At 54.9% G+C, this 19,776-nt stretch overlaps 1 protein-coding gene across 1 annotated transcript; it reads left to right on the plus strand.

Annotated features, from left to right (window-relative positions):
• Window positions 1-2,810: 2,810 nt before the first annotated feature.
• Window positions 2,811-17,488, plus strand: DNMT3L (DNA methyltransferase 3 like). The gene is made up of 13 exons (XM_086319043.1): window positions 2,811-2,881; window positions 2,943-3,090; window positions 3,230-3,437; window positions 3,742-3,786; window positions 4,641-4,720; window positions 4,795-4,907; window positions 5,944-6,115; window positions 8,009-8,096; window positions 9,216-9,304; window positions 11,309-11,384; window positions 11,877-12,016; window positions 15,163-15,248; window positions 17,014-17,488. Exons 1-13 carry the CDS (start codon window positions 2,811-2,813, stop codon window positions 17,177-17,179), a joined length of 1,482 nt encoding a protein of 493 aa, XP_086175169.1. The 3' UTR covers window positions 17,180-17,488.
• The last annotated feature ends 2,288 nt before the right edge of the window (window positions 17,489-19,776 follow it).

Below are 19,776 nucleotides of genomic sequence, written 5' to 3' on the forward strand. Positions count from 1 at the left end.
TCCAAGACATAAACGAAAAAGTGACCATCAGTGGGTGAATGCATCAAGAAAACACAAATATATACAATGGAGTGCTACTCTGTCATAAAACAGGAATGAAATTTTGCCACTTGTGACAACATGGATTGACCTTGAGGGCATTATGCTAAGTGAAACAAACCAGACAAAGACAGATACCATATGACCTCACTTACATGTGGGATTAAAAACAAACAAAAAATCCAAACTCACAGATACAGAGAAGGTGGTTGCCAAAGGTGGAGACTGGATAAACGGGTCTGGGTCTCCCACATTGCAGCTTGACACTCTACCCTCTGAGCCACCGCCCAGATAAATGGATGAAGAGGGTCAAAAGGTGTAAACTTTCAGTTAAAGATAAATACCTCACAAATAGAGATATAAACTATTGCATGATGACGACAGTCAATAATTTGTTGTTGTTTAGTTTCTAAGTTGTGTCTGACTGTTTGCAACCCATTAGACTGTAGCCTGCCAAGCTCCTCTGTCCATAGGATTTTCCAGGCAAGAATACTGGAGTGGGTTGTCATTTCCTTCTCAAGGGGATAGTCCCTACTCAGGGATTAAACTCTCATTTCCTGCCCTGGCAGGGGATTCTTTACCTCTGAGCCACCTGGAGAGTTTAGTCAATACAGTGTGGTTAAAAAAGAAAGTATTTTAGAATACTTTGTATCTATAGAAAATCTCGAAGCTAGGACAGAGCTCCCACAAACCCATACCCCTGTGATTAACATCTGGCTTCAGTGTGATACGATTGTAACAATTAGTGAATCACTACTGATACAAGCACAAGCTGGAATCAAGATTTCAGGGGAAAAATATCAATAACCTCAGATATGCTGATGACACCACCCTTATGGCAGAAAGTGAAGAGGAACTAAAAAGCTTCTTGACGAAAGTGAAAGAGAAGAGTGAAAAAGTTGGCTTGAAGCTCAACTTTCAGAAAACTAAGATCATGGCATCCGGTCCCATCACTTCACGGGAAATAGATGGGGAAACAGTGGAAACAGTGTCAGACTTTATTTTGGGGGGCTCCAAAATCACTGCAGATGGTGACTGCAGCCATGAAATTAAAAGACACTTACTCCTTGGAAGGAAAGTTATGACCAACCTAGATAGCATATTCAAAAGCAGAAACATTTCTTTGCCAACATAGTTCCGTCTAGTCAAGGCTATGGTTTTTCCTGTGGTCATGTATGGATATTAGAGTTGGACTGAAGAAAGCTGAGCACCAAAGAATTGATGCTTTTGAACTGTGGTGTTGGAGAAGACTCTTGAGAGTCCCTTGGACTGCAAGGAGATCCAACCAGTCCATTCTGAAGGAGATCAGCCCTGGGATTTCTTTGGAAGGAATGATGCTAAAGCTGAAACTCCAGTACTTTGGCCACCTCATGCGAAGAGTTGACTCATTGGAAAAGACTCTGATGCTGGGAGGGATTGGGGGCAGGAGGAGAAGGGGACGACAGAGGATGAGATGGCTGGATGGCATCACCAACTCGATGGACGTGAGTCTGGGTGAACTCTGGGAGTTGGTGACGGACAGGGAGGCCTGGCGTGCTGCGATTCATGGGGTCGCAAAGAGTCGGTCACAACTGAGTGACTGAATTGAACTGAACTGAATTGATACAGTATTCTTGAGGTTAATGAGCCATAGTTTACTAGGTGTCCTTGGTTTCCTCTAAGGTCGTTTTTCTGTCGCGTTTAGTCTAATCGTCATGCCTCCTTAGGCTCCTCTTGGGTGTGACAGTTTCTCGGATTTTTTCTGATGAGCGACACAGTTGTGAAGAGTCCCAGGCAGGTGTGTTGCTATGTTGCAGGCTGTCCCACCCCTGGAATCTTCTGGCACTTCTCTCATGGGTGGCGGCTGAGTCACAGGTGGGGAGGGAGCCCACAGAGGTGACACACCATCCTCGTGTCACCCTATAGGGAGCAGTACTGTCCACTCTGCTGTCAACCTTGACCTTGGCAGGTTTCTCCCTGCAGAGCTACTGCCTGACATCCTGCTGAGCTTTTTAAAGTGTGCTTGTGTGTGTGTGTGTGTGTGTGTGTGTGTGTATATATATATATATATAAAATTTATTTATTTGGCTACACCAGGTCTTAGTTGGGGCATGTGGGCTCTAGTTCCCTGACCAGGGATAGAACCTGGGTCCTTGCATTGGGAGCCTGGAATCTTAGCGACTGGACCACCAGGGAAGCACTCATTGAACTTTACACAGGTAAGTCAGGCCACCCGGACCACACCCAAGCTGAAAGGAGGGAGCTATGAGCCCTCCCCAGGCCAACTGAGCTTCCTCCCCACTAATTGCCCCTTGGCCCCTCCCACTCCCGACCATTTATCCCACCCAGAACCTTCACCCTCACTAGGCACCACACCCCTTAGATGCTTAAACCCCACTGAACTCCCTCCCAGCCGGTCCTGCCCCCCTGCGCCCACCCCCAGCAGAGAATCCTGAGAGCCCTAAGCCCCGCCCCTGAGTCCCCCACCCCCGCACTCAGGCCCCATCACTGAGCCTCCTCACTCCGCCCCCCTGAACCCTCCTCTCTCACACGTGTCTTCTCATCCCTCCTCACTGTGAGGACTCTCCTGCCCCTCCCCCTTCCCCTCCCGGGACTCCCTAATCCCCCACCCAGCAGGGGCACCCCACAGGAGCCCTCCACCCTTCCACCCAAGACCCAGTGGCACTGAGGGGTCCCCGCCCTCATCCCTGCGTCATCCTGCGCACCCCCACCCCAGGAGTCCAGCACCCTGGTTTCCTGCTGATTCTGGAAGAAGTCCCTTCCCAGATTCCATGGCCCGTTCCTCCCCGGGGACCCTGAACCTGGAGATCATGGATGGCTCAGACCCTGACCCAGCCCTGCCGCCGGATAGGGAGCAATGGCCCCCGCCCTGTGAAATCCGTGAGGCCCTTTCTTCTTCTCAGGAGCCCCCCTGCCTTCAAGAGTTCTTGGGAGAGACCAAGGCTGGATGGGATCTGGGAGACCCTGGGGCGGCAGGAACATGGGGTGGCTGAGGGGCCCACAGCTGGGGGGACGCAGACGGAGGAGGTGCCACGGAGGACCCCGGGCCCTGTGAGACCCAAGTGGCCCACCTGATGGGCAACCCTTGAATTCCCCCTCGAGGCTGGCACTCACCACCGACATTCCTGCCCCTCAACACCATCCCTGCCCTGGGTTGGGAGGGGTGAGTGTCACTGTGGGAGGTGGGTAGGGGCTGAAGGAGGATTCCAGGATTCCAAGGCTCCGAGACGGAGGCTGGTGGGGCACCTTCTCACTCTCCGCTGTCTGTCCTATCTCTTGGTTTGGTGTCCCCTTGTCTGCTACCCTAGTCCTGGACCCGGAGCCGGAGCACAGTCTGGACATCATCCTAGTGGGTTCCAGCGAACTGTCATCCCCACCATCTCCCAGGCCCCGCAGAGGTGAGGGTTCATTTGAGTACTGGTCCCATCACTTGGGATGCCAACTTCAAGCCTGAACACTGTCCAGGGTTCCCAACTTCTGGAATAATCATGCCTCACTCAGGAGCAGGAGGACCCCACTCCAAGCCTCCCCCACCCCAGCGATCAGCTTGGATGTTTAAATGTCAGTGTGAAAGGTCGAGGGGGAGGGTGGTGCTGGCCCTCTGGGTCCTGCGACTTCAAAAGATCGACTTTGAGGCTCGTCTCTTGACCTGTTTGATGTAGGAGACAGGCTGAGGCAGGGACTATGTCTTTTCTTTTCCAGATTTTATTGCATATGAAGTCAAGGTCAACCAGCGAGACATAGAAGGTGAGCATCACACACCTGCCCAGGTGAAGGGATGTGAGCCTGCTCAAGAAGGTTGTCCATCCCTGGAGGAGGGCGGTGGACATGGCTGGTGCCCAGCTTGTATCCCCTCCACCTGCCCTAAAGACCCTGACCCATCATTGAAGGTGTCTTTTAGTATAATCACACATAATGTGCCACCGCCACTACAATCTAATTTGGGGGCATTTTCATCACCTGCACAAGAAACTGGTACCCACAGTAACTCCTTCCTTATCCCTCCCCTCTTTCAACTCTTGGCAACCACAAATCTACTTTTTTTCTCTATGGCTTTGCCTAGCCTGGATCCCCTGCATTTACACATGGATTTTTGGATCAGGCTAGCAATTTCTGCAAAAAAAAAAAAAGAAAAGAAAAAAAAATCCCAGCTGGAATTTTGAGAGAGATCTGTAGACCAATTTGGGGAGGCTTGCCATTTTAATGGGCTTCCCTGGTAGCTCAGTGGTAAAGAATCTGCCCGCTAATGCAGGAGATGTGGGTTTGATCTGTGGGTTGGGAAGATCCCCTGGAGAAGGAAATGGAAACCCACTCCAGTATTCTTTCTTGCCTGGGAAATCCCATGGACAGAGGAGCCTGGTGGGCTACAGTCTGTGGGGTCTCAAAGAGTCAGGCATGACTGAGTGACTGAGGACACACAGCATTTTAACACTCATTAGTCTTCTGATCCACAAACATGGGATGCCCTCCCATCTGAACTTTCTTTTAAGAGCAGTTTGGGGCTTTCAGTGTACAGGTCTTGCACTTTTTCTGTTGTTGCTAAGTCTGTTGCTCTGTCTGGCGCTGTTGTGACACATGTTGACCGTGGGTTTCTGCCTCAGATGTGTGTATCTGCTGTGGAAGTCTCCAGCTGCACACACAGCACCCTCTGTTTGAGGGGGGGATGTGTGCTCCGTGCAAGGTAAGCAGGGAGGTGAGGGTGGCTTCGTGGCAGCCTCAGGGCAGAGTGGGCAGCCTGGCTTTGCCCTCGTCAAGGACAAGTTCCTGGAGTGCCTCTTCCTGTACGACGATGACGGGTACCAGTCTTACTGCTCCATCTGCTGCGCCGGGGAGACGCTGCTCATCTGCGAGAATCCCGACTGCACCCGGTGAGGCCAGGGGCGCGGGGGATCCAGAGTCATGAAGGACTGCTGCCCATAAACCTGGGGAACGCCCATCCTTCTGGGCTCTGCATCCTGGAGTGCAAGGGACTTTCCCAGCCCACCTCCCCAAAGGATGACTTTCTCCAAAGCTTTCAATTTCCATCTCAAATGTTTCATTTGCTGAAGAGCCTTGACCTATGGGAGGGGCTTCCCAGGTGGCGCTAGTAGTAAAGAGCCTGCCTGCCTGTGAAAGAGAAGTAAGAGATGCTGGTTCGATCCCTGAGTGGGGAAGAGCCCCTGGAGAAGGGCATGGCAACCCACTCCAGTATACTTGCCTGTAGAATCCCACACACAGAAGAGCCTGGCAGGCTATGATCTGTGGGGTCACAAAGAGTCGGACACGACTGAAGTGACTTAGCACGCATGTACGCTTCACCTATGGGAGGGGGTCTCAAAAGCTGTGTGCTTGTGATTTTTCTTTCTGTTTTTATTGCCAAGGCATAGCTGCTCCCTCGATGGTTAAGTAGGACAGTGACAGGACCCTCACGGGGCCAGAGTCAGGCAGGTGCCTTCGCTCTCCCCTGCTGTGTGCCCACCTGAGCTTTACTTGCAGTCCCTCCCTGCAGCCCTTCTGGGCCATCCTTGTACCCACAGCTCCCCCCCCAGACCTGCCCCCCTGTCCCCTCAGTGGGTGCTCCTGCGCTTGAGTTCATGGGGAGATCTCACCTGCTTTCTTAGATGCTAAAGTTTGGAGGAGGAGAGCAGCCGGCGTAGGGGAGTCTTGAAAATCCGCCATTGTCCACAGGTCCCCCTGTCCTCTGCGGATGACAGGGGCCCTGTGGCTCTAGGTCCCTGAGAGGGACTGACCCCCTCCCTCAGCCACAGCCTTGCCTCCCCACCCTGCTGGCTTTGTCTTTCCACCTGTCTTTTCACTCACTCCAGAACAAGGAGCAGGCTCTCTGCTGCCTACTGGGCCACCGGGGTTTCACCTGGAGACGAGGCAGCGTCATTTCTGCCGCTGTGGTTTTCTGTTTGACTACAGATGCTACTGTTTCGAGTGCGTTGACACCCTGGTTGGCCCTGGGACCTCGGGGAAGGTTCACGCCATGAGCAACTGGGTCTGCTTCCTTTGCCTGCCCTTCCCCCGGAGCGGGCTGCTGCAGAGGAGGAGAAAGTGGCGGACGTGGCTGAAGGCCTTCTATGACCGGGAGGCGGTGAGTGGCAGCTGGAGCTGGAGGATAGAACAGGCAAATGGCCAGCCCTAACTTGGCTCATTTCCTCCGGCGACTGGTTGCAAAATACCCATCCGCTCTGCTTATGTGATGAAGTTAAAGGCTTCTGAGCAAATGCACTTTTCTCATCTTCCTCTCTGATAGCAGGTCCATTAGGTGTCTGTCTTCCACAAATCCCTTTAGCACAGCAGCTTTGTTTCTCCCAAGCCTGGGAACCAGGCATTTGTAGGAGGTAGGAGAGGGCCCAGCAAACGTGGGCCTCTGAGCTCAGCAAGTGGGAGCAAATGCCTGGGCAGGATCTCCAAGTCCAGCCCGGACAGCTGGCACAGACATGGGTCCTCTATGGAATCAAGGCCGGGGCCATGAGCTACGCAGGAGTGTGGGCTCATCGCAGTAGTTTGAGGTCTCTTCCTGAAAGATACACCCAAGTCCTAACCTCCAGTACCTGTGAACGTGACCTATTTTGGAAATAAGGTCTTTGCAGACGCAGTTTAGAGAAGGATCTTGAGGTGAGGTCATCCTGGATTGGGATGACATGAAATGCAGTGATTGGTGTCATCTACCAGGAAGGAGTGGGATAGAGACACACGGAGGAGGGGTGGGGGCTGAGTGATGGGGCAGGCTGGGCACTGACCAGGGCAGCTTGGAGCCTCAGGTTCCTTCTCTGCTGTTTGAGGCTGGCTGGTTCTGGGGAGTTGCTGCACACCTGGCATTGCTGGGCCAACCATGGGGGCGCGTGGTGGCCCCGCCGCCCTGCACTCCCTGACACTGGATGGAGCAGGTGCATTCAAGGTGCTTTTCTAAACTAGGCACCTGCCCTCCCCATAGAACCTTCTTCAGGTCCATCTTGTGGCAGAAGCCACCCATCTCTGTGTAAAAGACCCTGAGCCAGCAAACTGCAGGAGAGGTTTCTCATCCAAGGGGGAAGGGGTAGATACTCTGAACCACTGTTACTGCCCCAGGGGAGCAGGGAGAAGGAAGCATGGCTCCTGCAGCTGCCAGAGGGAACCAGGACGTGCGCCCCCAAGTGTCTGTCAGGGCTGTGCCTGCACCGGATATGCCCTGCCCTCCCCATGCCCCCAGGAAGCCCAGGACCACCTGCCCTCTCCCATTGCTTCACTTTTTGCCTGCCTTGGGCGCCGTCCACCTGCTCCAGTCCTGGGCTCAGGGTCTCCTGGGACCCCCACCCTCCACTGCTTGCAGGCAGCACCCCTGCTCAGGCCTGGTCATCCATCCCCAGCTCAATGTCATGCTCATAGGAGCCAAGAAGCCTCCCAGGGGTCAGGGGCTCGGGAGTGCTTGTTTCCTGGATAGATCCACCGCATCTCTGCCAGCTGGTGCCCTGCATGGGAGGGTGGGTGTTACTGGACACCTTCTCGGCTCCTGTCCTCAGCCTGGCCCCTTCACGCGGAGACATGGGTGCTGGCTCAGGCCTGGCCTGGGAGAGGCCCTGCGCTGGTAGCCTTCAAGGGTGGTGCCGGGTGACTTGGGGCCTGGGTTCAGAGCCTGCAGAGGGGACAGAGAGGGATCCGGTGCGTCCCATGGCCATGGGCGTTCAGAGCGCCCCAGGTCAGAGACTTTTTCCAAGAAATACAGGGAAGTGGTTTCTCTAGGGATAGAGTTATCTCCTTTCACAAGCAGTGAAGTCCCGAGCATCTGCCTCCCCTTTGCTGGAGGTGCAGTTGGCGGGGGAGGGCAAGAGCCTTGGCCTGGGGGATGGGCCAGATCTTCATGAAGGCCTTGGGGTTAGTGCAGTCAAGGAGTGGCCAGCCCCCTCAGCAGGTGTGCAAGGCCAGAAAGAACTTGTCTTGACACTCATGGGCTCTATGATTAGGTAGTCATCAGAATGTTCTGGGTTTTTTTTTAAATAAATAGGAGAGTCCCCTTGTGATGTACAAAACTGTGCCTGTGTGGAAGAGAGAGCCCATCCGGGTGCTATCCCTTTTTGGGGACATCAAGAAAGGTGGGTGCAGTGACACCTGAGGACTCATGCTAGAAGAGGGGTCTGCTTGGAGCGACCCCTCCAAGGGGACCCACAGGGGACCCAGGGTGTGTGCAATGAGGGTGGGGGTGCGAAGGTCCCCAGCATCACACTCACTGCATGTCTGGGACTGGGGGCCGTTTCTAGGAGGCAAGGGGTGTGCTGTGCAGGAGCACCTGGGGCTCCTTCCTTCAGTTGGGCTGCCTTGGAAAGAAAATTCGCATAGCAAGACGGTGGGTGTGAAATGCCACAGTGAGGGCCGTAGGGCCAGCTCTCTGCTAGGACAGCCCTGCCCAGAGCCACTGAGCCTCACACACCTCCACACACCTGGCCCCCTTACCTGCCCCACCCCTTGCCGGGCCCGCTGCACCCTCCGTCTCTACCCAGACGCCCCCATCACCCAGGCGGTCACATGCTGCATTCTAGCCTTGCCTGGGTGTCCTGCCCCTGCGGACCCCAAGCAGACCCCCACCTGCCAGTACCTTTGGAAATCCTGTGGACTCTTGTGGGCTCAGCAGATGTAACAGGAATCAGTGAAAATACGTCTGTTAGTCTCTGGCCAAGTGGAATGGGGCCATCTGCCCTGCTCCTGGCGCTCGCTAAGTGCCTGGTAGTATGGTCACAGTGGCCCCGTGCACATCCGTGTTAAGGATCTGGGGGCCGAGACACACAGAGCGGGCATGGCTTCCCCTGAAGGAACCCAGGAGTCACTGCCCACGGCCACTCAGCCTTCCAGGCCCTGCCCAGACAGTGTGTTATTAATTTGCAAGGTCCTTTCTGGGCTCGCCTTCCAGTGCCTCAGATGCACGCTCTCCTGCAGCCCAGCCCTGTCTCCCAGCCTGACCTGGTGACGTCAGCATGCATCGCCACCGCCCAGTGGTTCCCTAACCCAGAGAGTGGCACTGCAGCCTGTAGCGCTGGTTATGCAACACGTGGCTTGACTTTGTGAAATCAGTGCTTACTCACCCCGTCATGTCGCTGGAATGATAAAGTCTGCTCGCCATATGATAGCAGTACTTTCTGATCAGCCGTTGGCCTTTGATTCCACATCGGGTCAAAATCCAACGCCAGCCCTCTGTGTCCTCTTGGCTCCCCACCCAGAGCTGACGAGTCTGGGCTTTTTGGAAGATGGTTCTAAGCCGGGAAGATTGAAACATTTGGATGACGTCACCAACATAGTGAGGAGGGACGTAAGTACTGCTGGCTCCTCCAGGTCCCCGGTGAGGGCAGACTCAGCTCCTCCAGGCCCCTGGTGAGAGCAGACTGGAGGGAAGGGGACAGGGGACTGGGCAGAAAGGCGGGGAGGGGAAGCCCCCTGCAGGGCTGACCTTGGGGGGGTATCACGGGGATCACCCCCACAACGGGGGAGATGAGAGAGGCAACTTTGTGGCCCCCACACTGTCCCTGCTGTCCTGAATGTGGCCTGGGAAGGAGGGCCTAAAAGTGACTCAGCCAGCTCTGTCAAGAGCGTCCTGTGGTGGGAAAGGGATGGAAAGCCTCTTCCAGGGGCCTCTGCAGGAGGATCTGGGCCCTTGCCCGAGGCCCACACAGCCCCTCACATCGGGATTAAAGCCCACTGTCCCTAGAGCCCAGCCACTCCAGGCACAGGGCCTGAGGGGCCAGAGCGCTGGCCATTGCAGGCAGCAACAAGGAAACGGCCAGCGTAGGGAGTCCACTCTGCCCCCAGGGTGCCAGTCAGAGCCTTACAGCTCTACTCCCCCCATCTTGGTCTGACCCAAGGGTGTGTCCAGGGGCCAGCCCTCCTCTCTGGCTGAGCCTGGGGACTCCCCCACCACTGGTCCATCCCCCTGGGGTCTGCCCTGCCTTGAAGCCCAGAACGGTCTTCTCGCCCCACTGGCCCCATCAGATGTCCCGCCAGGGAGCGTTTCTAGAGCATTCTGGTCATCACGCTCATCCTAGGCTCCCCAGGCAGGGTCCTCCCTTGAAGGGCAGGATGGTCCAGGCAGGGCTGGACAGTGATACGAGGCCTCCCCCCTCAAGCCACAGAGCTGCAAGACAGAGCAGACTTGGAGGGGCTCTTGCTGGTGTGTGGAGGGTCTAGATCCCTCCCATGATGAGGTCTGAGTCTCGGTGGTGACAGTGACTCCCATGTGTGTCGTCATCGCTCCGTCCCGCCAGCGTCCAGTCCTTTTCATGAGGATCGTGACCCAGGCCTTCCTGTAGTGCCACCATCCTGGAGACGGGGCATCCGGCTGCCACTCGCTCCCACGTCTGCACGGCGACATCTGGCTGTGCATGTCTGTGGGTCTCAGGGGATTCAGAGTGCTCGCTGGCAGATTCTTGGGGAGAACAAGGAAGACCTTGCTTCCTTCACGGCATTTTCTGGATCATCACAGCAGCCACCAGCCTGCAAACCCTGGCCCCCCAGCTCAGGCTCACCTCCTCTAGCCCCCTTGCCTCCGCCCCATCCAGACACCCCTCTGTACTCATCCCAGTCTGCAGCCTGCAGTAGAGCCCCTGGATAGAGCCCCTGCTATAGAGCACCAGGAGTGCACCTGGTCAGGGGCAGGGGCAGAGGCAGAGCTGGCTGCAGCAGGGCATGTGAGGCTGCGAGGTGGGGAGCTGGTGTCTGGTACGGGCTTCTGTCCACTGGTTTGGTGAGGGTCCAGGGAAGCCAAGTCTGCTCAGGATGGGTTGCTGTCACAGAACCAGGCATCCAGTGTTTGGGTCTCATTTATTTTGTTTTTAAGAATAACTTGGGCCAGTATCTCTAACCAGGGCCCTTGGTCACATGGGAGGGGCACTTGAGCCCCTGGTGGTGAAAGCACATCCTCCACTCAGGAGGAGTTGGGGGGCCTTGGGGTGGGGGTGTTGCTGCAGCGACAGGAGCAGCTCATGCTCCCACTGTCCGTTGACCCATCAGGGGCTCGATGTGTATTTTCCAGCAACACAGGAAATACGCGTGGATCTGGGGGCCCAAGTGTCAACCTCCCGGGAGGGTCTTTGGGGGCACAAAGGAATCATGCTGCTCAGATTCCCAGGGCCGCCTCCTCCAGATGGAGGAAGTGAGGTTCCCCACACCCCCTGACTTACAGAGGTGGGTCTGACCCAGTGGGTTTCACTGCCCCGCCACCCCTTCCATGAGGGTCAGCCTGAATCACATGATTAGACAAACGAGGTGCCCAACCCAGGGGACCACTTGGCCCTCCTGAGCCGCCCCTGTCCTCCTGCAGATAGATGAGTGGGGCCCCTTCGACCTCACCTATGGCTCCACGCCCACCCTGGGCCACACCTGCGACCACCCCCCGGGTAAGAAACTGCCATCTGCTGGGACTCCAGGGCCTCTTGTCCCCCATCCCCTCCCACATACCCAGCACTCTTCAGGGAGGGCAGGAATTGCAAATTGTCTGCAACTTAAAAAAAAAAAAAAAAAAAAAAAGCTTTGCTGGGGCATCAGAGACAGGTATCAGTGTCCGTATTCAGTGAGCACGTCCTGGTGGGTCTTGTGTACCCTGTGAAGCCATCACCACAACCACAGCGTGAGCGGGTCTGTCACCTCAGGGCGGCCTGGCGCCCCTCCTACCCCGTCCGCTCGGCTGTGTCCCTCAGGGGCGGTACTCAGCCCCTCGCACCTGTCCTGTCTTGGTGTCAGGCACATCTGGGCCCTCCAGGCTGTTGCGGGGCAGGCGGCCGCAACGCAGCCGAGGTCTCCCCTCCCAACTCCCATCGGAGCCCCGCCCTCCTGTCCCGGGCCCCTCCCAGTGGGTGGAGCCCAGACACACCTGCCCGCCCCCTCCACAGGGTGGTACGTGTACCAGTTCCACCGCATCCTGCAGTACGCGAGGCCCCTGCCTGGTAGCCCCCAGCCCTTCTTCTGGATGTTCGTGGACAACCTGGTGCTGACGGAGGAGGACCTGGACGTGGCCACTCGATTCCTGGAGGTACGTGCAGGTCGGGCCTCTGCAGGGGACACTAAGGTCCCTTGGTGGGGGCACCACTCAGGTCCCGGCCCTGAGGACTGGTTTCTCAGAATTCACGGAGCCCGCGAGGGCTGTCGTACCACTAAGCCCCAACGGTGCCTTCTCAATGCTTTGCTCTGGATTCAGGAAGCTGCCACTGGGGGCCATGTCTTTCTCCCCCCACCCAGCTCCATCTGCACACATGCACGCACACACACGTGCACACACTCACACTCACACCCATCCTGGGGAACCAACAGCCTTGCTCTTTCTGTCCTCAGGCCCAAGTCCTGGCCTTTAGGCCACTTCTGGACTCATTGACCTTCTGTCCAGGCCTGACCCCGCCCATCCTTCCCAGCTCATTTTGCCCCCCACACAGGGCAGCCCCAGGCCAGGCTGGGTGTCCCCTCATCTTAGGACGTGCCCCTGCTGTGTTCCGGTGTTTATAAATTGACAACAAATGTCTCCCAGCCACCTGCTCCCACCACTCCCACTGCATTTGTCTTTAGGTCCCTCGTCACCTCCAGGACATCTCCACAAACTTGCAAATCTGCCCACAGGCTTTTCTCACTCAGCTGTTACCCTGGAAATCCTTCTGTTGGGAAAGTGCCTTTCTCCTTCTTTGTTTTAATTTATGTGTTTTGGTTTTGTTCTATTTGTATGGACATAAAAAATTGCCTTCAACCTGTTTCCGCGAACACACAGTTGGGTGGTTTCTAATCTCTCGCTCTTAAAAACATTGCTACGAGGCAGGGATGTGAGGGGGGACATCAGTGGGGGTGGGTTCCGGAAGAGAGGTTGCGGGGTCCATGTGCTGTTTTCAGAGATGCTGCCCCCCACCCCAGGATGTCTGCATAGCCCCTCTGACGGCAGAGCCGCTCTTTCCCCTGCCCGCCCACAGGGTGTCCCCAGCTCTCTACCTTCCTTCCTTGGCTCCACGTGTCCTGCTCTTCTTTCCTCCTATGCAGTCGGGATTTTTCCATTCTGTATCTTACTGGTTTTGATTTGTATTCAAGAAACTATCGATCTATCTAGATTGATCTAGCTCCTGTCACCTTATTGGACTGCTTTGTGGATGACAGTGGTTTGCAGTTGATTCAGGGAGACTCCTAGGTGTTTGAGCAGATGATCTGCAAACTGTGACAGTTTTTTCTTTCTGATTCTGTACCTCGAATTTCGCTGTTCTCGCATTTCTCTGGTTTCACGCTGGATCACAGTAGTGGCAGGACATGCCTGCCTGGCTCCTAACTTTCACGGAAATGTTCCCAGTGTTTCTCTCCTAGGCTGATGCTGATTTTGAGGTCACAGTTGATAAGTTTCAGTATCTTAAGGAAATTTCTAGTCATTTCCCTTGATTTCTGTTTTTGATCCATTTTAATTAAGAATAATTGTTGGATTCTGTCAAATGTTCTTTTTTATGTTCATGGAGATAATTGAATTTATTCTTTAGATCTGTTGTAAAAGTGTTAGTCGCTCAGTTGTGTCCAACTCTTTGGACCATAGCCTGCCAGGCTCCTCTGCCCATGGGATTTTCCAGGCAAGCATACTAGAGTGGGTTGCCATTTCCTTCTCCAGAGGATCTTCCAGACCCAGGGATCAAACCTGGGTCTCTCGAATTGCAGGCAGATTCTTTACTGTCTGAACCACCGGGGAAGCCCTTTATACAATAGAGTATGCTAATAGATTTTCTAGTGGTCGTCCTTGCATTCCTGAACTCACCCACTCAGTCGTGTGTGAGGCTCTTTTGAAGGATTGCTGAATTCCAGTGAACAGCATTTCATGTAGGATTTTTGCTTTGACAAGTGCAAGAGAGGTGTGTGTGAGGTTTTTATTGGCTTTGTGCTATTTTTATTGGTTTGGATGCCAATGTTAAGCTTGCTTTGTACAAATATTTAAAGATTTGACAACGGTGAAATTGTCTGGATTGGTCATTGTCGCCCAGGTTTTAAACGGGAGCAATTCTTCTGTAGAAACTAATCTGTTAAGATTTTCAGTCTTTTCTGAGATCACTTTGGTAAGTTATGTTTTCCCAGAATGCCATCCATTTAAGTGAAGTTTAAAATCATTTTCATAGAATTGAGCAAAGTGTCTTCATGATTCTCTTACTTTCTTCTGCCATCTGTGGTTATTTCTCCTTTTTAGGGAACCTGGAATTTTAAAATACTGGCATGGTACCACATACGAGCAGTCAGGACCAGGCTTGTAAGGTTCCTTGATTATTGACAAGTCTATGAATATGTGATCCTGAGTCCAGCCAAAGCCAGCCTCCAAACCTGGGCGGCAGCTGTCAGCAGACGTGGGGGACAGCAAAGATGCTGGCTCTTGACCGTTTTGGGAGCACATTTGGTCGCTCGGAATCAGTCCCGAATCGAAAGTAGGCAGGAGAGAGAACTCACCGTGTGTCCTGTGACTGCTCCCACTTTGCTGTAGATCCACATTTCTGCTGATGGCAGGGAACAACTAGATGTCCAGACACAGGACTGCCTGTCTCTGCCCTATACCTGACGGTACATCCCGCTGTGAGCTGTCCTCCCCGCCAGGGGTGTGGACACGGGAGAGGCTGACATGTCCAGAAAGGTTCTGCCACCCCGACTGAGTCTGAGGAGGTGGAGTCCAGGCCTCTGGGGTACATGTTGGGCATTGGATGGTCTCTCGGTCCCGTTTCTCCTGCCATGGCTCCTCCAGCCCCTCTTCCCCTGACCTTTCGAGGGAGACTGTGGCCCCAGGATCCAGGTGCTCCCTTGGATCACGAGGCATCAACCTTTTTGGAAGTCTGCTGTCTGCCCGCAAAGCTTCTTATCTGCCGGAGATGACACAGCTCTTGGCTCAGAGATCAAGGAATTCTTTGTCCTTCACGGAATCCACCTCTGCTGTGGAGCAGACGGGGAGTCCCTGGGCATGTGACCTTTGGAAATGAAAAATCTGCCGGTTAAAAGGTCTAAAATAGTAACTCAGTTTTATCCTTATAAGGTGATTTATAAGAAAACAGATGTGCCATGTGAACAGTGTCGACTGGGAGACAGCTTCCGTCCAGGAGGGCTGAGACTGCTCTGGGCGCAGACAGGGCGCCCGCGGTGGCCGAGGCCTGTGGGTGCCCCCAGCTCACAGCCCGTGTTCCCATCCCTCAGACTGACCCGGTGACCATCCAGGATGTCCGCGGCAGGACCGTCCAGAACGCTGTGCACGTGTGGAGCAACATCCCCGCTGTGAAGAGGTACTCCCTGTGCACGTGAGGGCCCTGGAGGCCTGGAAGCACACCGGCTGTGGGCCCGTCACCAGGGAACCCAGGGCAGCTGAGGGAGCCGTGCCCAGGCAGCCTCTGTGGCCAGCTTGGGGCACCCCACAAATTCTGGACAAGCTCAAGGGCAGCAGCCCCCCTTTCCACTTCAGGGACCTCCTCCCCGCTTTCACACTGGTCCTTTCTGAGAAATTCACCTCTGGACGAACTCCTGGACGTGAGCCACCCGGCATGTGTGCCCCAGTCCCCTGTCCCCAAGCTCCGGGCACCTGCCTCACGCTGCACACCCCCAAACCCATGTGAACATACCCAGTCTCTCATAAGCTCACACTCGTCATACACACACAGAGCACACACTCACACAGGCCCACATTCTCACTCATGTTTCGCCATGCACTTTTGGGCCACACTGAGCTGCTTCTAGCCCCTCAGACAGGTCTGCTTAGGGCCTTCACACACAAGCACATGCACACGCATGCACACACACACACACACACACATGTGCTCGTGAAGACACACACAGCCCCTCTCTGCTCCCGGAACATCCTCAGCACTGTTGATCCCCAGGAATAGCCCCTCGCTGCCCCTGTACACCCCTAGCCCTGGCCCAGCCACCCCACTGCTCCAGGGACACTGCCCTCCCCTCCTGACCCTGCCGCATGCCCTCCCCGGGCCTTAAAGGAGAAGGCTGTCTCTTCCCCCAAACCTCATGCATCTGGCCTTTGCCCTTGTCTTGCCTGCATCTTCCAGGGCAGTAAGTCATGTGCCCTCCTCTTGACAGTTTCTGGAAACTTCTCTTTGCCACTTCCCATGCCAGCCTTCTCTCTGCTCACATTGTGGTGCCCACCAGGCCCCCACCCAGGACTGTAGTGGGGGGAGGTGGGCAGTAAGGTGGAGCAGGTTCCTAAAACACTGTCTTTTTGAAGACTTGAGGGTCGCCCAGCCTCATCTACGGCATCTGCCCCCACTTCTGGCCCCTGGAGGGAGGTGGTGGGGCCTGGGGCACACCTGGGCCCCAGAAGCACAGTGGGTGCTTCCCCTCAGACCCGTGTTGCCTCAGTAGCGAGCGAGACCTGCCTCACTGGATGTAGGGAACTCTGCCCAGGTGACGGGCAGCTGCCTCTGGACAGCCCCAGACTCCCTTGGACTGTGGAGCTGCAGATGGAGAGGGTGAGCTAGGGTGGTCTTCACCCCCAGAGTGAGCTGGAAAATGTTCCCCAAGTCCAGTGAGGTGCCCAGCACCACGTCCAGGAGCCTTGAGTCCTTGGGGTGCATCACATGGTGAGCGGGGTCCCTGTTGAGTGGCTTCTGGCCAGGCGGTCCAGGGCCTGCAGGTGGCCGCGGTCAGCTCGGGAGCAGCCGGACCCACGGGGAGGCCACGGAATGCTGCTGGGCCAGCCTTGCCCCCGATCCACTCCCCCGTCTCTGTGGGTCTGCTCCGTGGTGGCCTCTCCACACCCAAACCGGGACTTGCTGGGCTGGGCCAGTAGTCTGTCCTTGGGAACCATCTCCAGGGATGGCTCCTCCCTGGGGGAGGGGGGAGGTGTGGGGGCCGTTGTTCCCTACTCCCCAACACACCTGTCACCACCTCCCCCCACTGGGTGAGACACTCACAGAGGGTGGGGGCTCTTATAAGCGTGTTTATCTCAGAGACCTCAGGGAGCCTGCCCAGGCTGTCCCCCTGGCTTCCAGGGTGTCTGTGGGTTCCTGGGTGGGCACTGAGCCCCTTTCTCCTTCACAGCAGGCACTCGGCTCTGGTGTCCCAGGAGGAACTCTCCCTACTGGCTCAGGACAGGCAGCGAGTGAAGTCCCCTGTCCAGGGCCCGGCCACGCTGGTGAAGAATTGCTTTCTCCCCCTGAGAGAGTATTTCAAGTATTTTTCAACAGAACTCACTTCCTCTTTATGAATGAGTCATATACCATGAAAAAAAAAAAAAAAAGACATTTCCTAGAACAAAGGCAACTTTCCTTACATTGTCTCTATTTTCCTTTTCAAATTATTATTTTATTTGCTTAACTTCGGGTTTCCCATGGTTGCTAAACACCCACCATCACCCTTTGGATCTGGTGGTCCTGCCCCCACTGTGACCTTTGGTGGGAGGAGGTGAAGCCCAGGGTCTAACGGTTGATGAGACCCAGATGTTGTCATGCACCTTGTGCTGCCGAAAGCATTTCTGTCCAGTTGAGAAGTTACAAATATATTTATTATGATCATTACAGGTCCTTTCCTGGTGTTTTTGTGTGTGGTGCTAGGTGCTAAGTCGCTCAGTCATGTCTGACTCTTTGTGACCCTATGGACTGTAGCCTGCCAGGCTCCCCTGTCCATGGGCTTCTCCAGGCAAGAATACTGGAGCAGGTTGCCATGTCCTTCTTCAAGAGATCTTCCCGACCCAGGGATCAAACCCATGTCTCTTATGTCTCCTGCATTGGCAGGTGGGTTCTTTACCATTAGGGCCACCTTATCCTGTAGGACGGGGGACGTGTGTGTAAGACGAGCAGGACACGTGGCTATAAGCCCCGCTACACCTGTGTTATTCTTACATGTAGCCGATGCCTTCATAACTGCCATGTGCCGTGTGGTTAAAACCACCCATCCTGGTGAGAGGCACATGAAACATCCCAAACCTTTGTAAAGCGTGGAATATCTGCTTGGTCAGCAAAGGGAGGACAGGCTGAAGGGAAGGAGTGGAGGCCAAGGCCAGGTCCACTCATGAAGCGTGTGACCTTTGTCCTCCTTAACCCAGAAGGACTTGCTTGTGGAGGCAGGGTCCCCGTCTGCCCTGGGCTCTGGTGAGGACTTTGCAGTCCTGACACAGCTGGCTCCAAACCACATGTGATAAACCCACAAGGGATCTTTCCAGACTAACCAGAAAACCCCCCAAAGAGACCTAGACTCAGATAAGCATGCAGGTTCCGCTTGTCCCTGTGACTGGGGGCGTGCTCGGGATCAGCTGGTGCTGATCAGCTCGGGATCAAGCTGGTGGTTTTTGGAAGAAAGGGGGAGGGTTAAAACTGAACTTCTGAAGGGTGTTTTTAAAGTATTTTGAAATAGAATGGAAGTTGTGATGGTTAATTTCAGTGTTGACTTGGCTATAGCACCCAGACATTTGTTCAGATGTTAACCTGGAGTTTCTGTGAAAGGATTTCTGGGTAGGTTGGCAAACTGGTGGACTTTGAGTAAAGCAGGCAACCCTTCACAAGGCAGGTGGGCGCTGCGGTCTGAATGTCTGTGACCCATAATTCACCTGTTGATCCTAACCCAAGTTGGCCTCCAAGGTGATGGTGTTAGGAGGTGGGGCCTTTGAGAGGTGACCCTAAGATGGGATTAGTGAAGTGAAGTTGCTCAGTGATGTACAACTCTTTGAGACCCTATGGACTGCAGCTTGCCAAGCTCCTCCATCCATGGGATTTTCCAGGCAAGAAAACTAGATTGAGTTGCCATTTCCTTCTCCAGGGGATCTTCCTGACCCAAGGATCCAACTCAGGTCTCTTGCATTGCAAGCAGACTCTTCTCAGTCTGAGCTACCAGGGAATCCCTCAAGATGGGGTTAGTGCCCTTACAAAAGAGGTCCCAGGGAGCTCTCTCACCCACCCCTGCCTGTGTGACCGAGAAGTGTGTGACCAGGGAAAGGGCCCTCACCTGACCCTGCAGGCACCTGATCCACCAGTTCCAGCCCCAGCACTCCGAGCAGGATGTTTCTATTGTTTGCAAGCTGCCCAGTATGTGGGATTTCACCATAGTGGCCCCAGCATACTGGGACAGGGGGCGACTCCTGAGCCATCAAAGGCCTAACCTCCCCTGAGCAAGAAGGCTGGCCAGCTCACCCTGCAGATTCAGGGTTCATCAGCCCTTCATAATTACAGGAGTCAATTCCTTGAAATCAATTTTTTTCTCTCTCTCTACACACACATACACACACACACACACACACACACACAGCCCTAGCTGACACAGACATCCTCATCTTCATGAAGACCTTCTCTCCAAGCTGGCAGGACAGTCCTGAACTCTGATGTCACAGGTCTCCTGTCCAGGGGCTAAAGATTTGTAATGAAACTAAGCTCACGCAGCCCCAGAAAACACGGAGGGCCAGTGGGGACAGGAGCCTCGGGCACAGGTGAGACCCTTGGGGAGGCCAAGCTCTGGGTCCAGGCCAGGACAGGTCTGGTGACAGCTGTTTGCCAGCAGGCTGACTCCAGCTGCTTCCACCCAAGGCAGCCGGTGCTGAGAGAGCTGACCTGCCAGTGTCTGCTCGCCTTCACCTGCTGCCAGGCAGGGGCCCAAAGCCTCTCAAAGCAGCTTTACATCTTTGGCTTTTTCTCAAACACCTTGAAATTCTAAAACTATTTAATCCCAACTACAGGGGCCCCTTGTGAGCCCCTGTGGTCAGCTGAACAATGACCCCCAAAAGATGTCCCTGTCCTAAAGCCCAGAACCTGTGAATATCAACTTATATGGCAAAAGGGGACTTGGCCGAGGTGAGGAGGGGGAGGCAGGGAGATT

The sequence above is a fragment of the Bos grunniens genome, chromosome 1 (assembly GCF_055505025.1).
Source record: "Bos grunniens cultivar Pamir isolate PY7600 chromosome 1, Bosgru_T2T1.0, whole genome shotgun sequence".
In the NCBI taxonomy this organism is placed as follows: Eukaryota; Metazoa; Chordata; class Mammalia; order Artiodactyla; family Bovidae; genus Bos; species Bos grunniens.

What these genes read in the sequence shown, in the direction of transcription:
- DNMT3L (XM_086319043.1), top strand. Translation starts at nt 2,811, where the DNA reads ATGGCCCGTTCCTCCCCGGGGACCCTGAACCTGGAGATCATGGATGGC. An exon ending in CCTTCTATGACCGGGAGGCG is followed by an intron (nt 6,116 to 8,008) that starts GTGAGTGGCAGC and finishes TTAAATAAATAG; the next exon opens with GAGAGTCCCCTTGTGATGTA. An exon ending in TGGCCACTCGATTCCTGGAG is followed by an intron (nt 12,017 to 15,162) that starts GTACGTGCAGGT and finishes CCCATCCCTCAG; the next exon opens with ACTGACCCGGTGACCATCCA.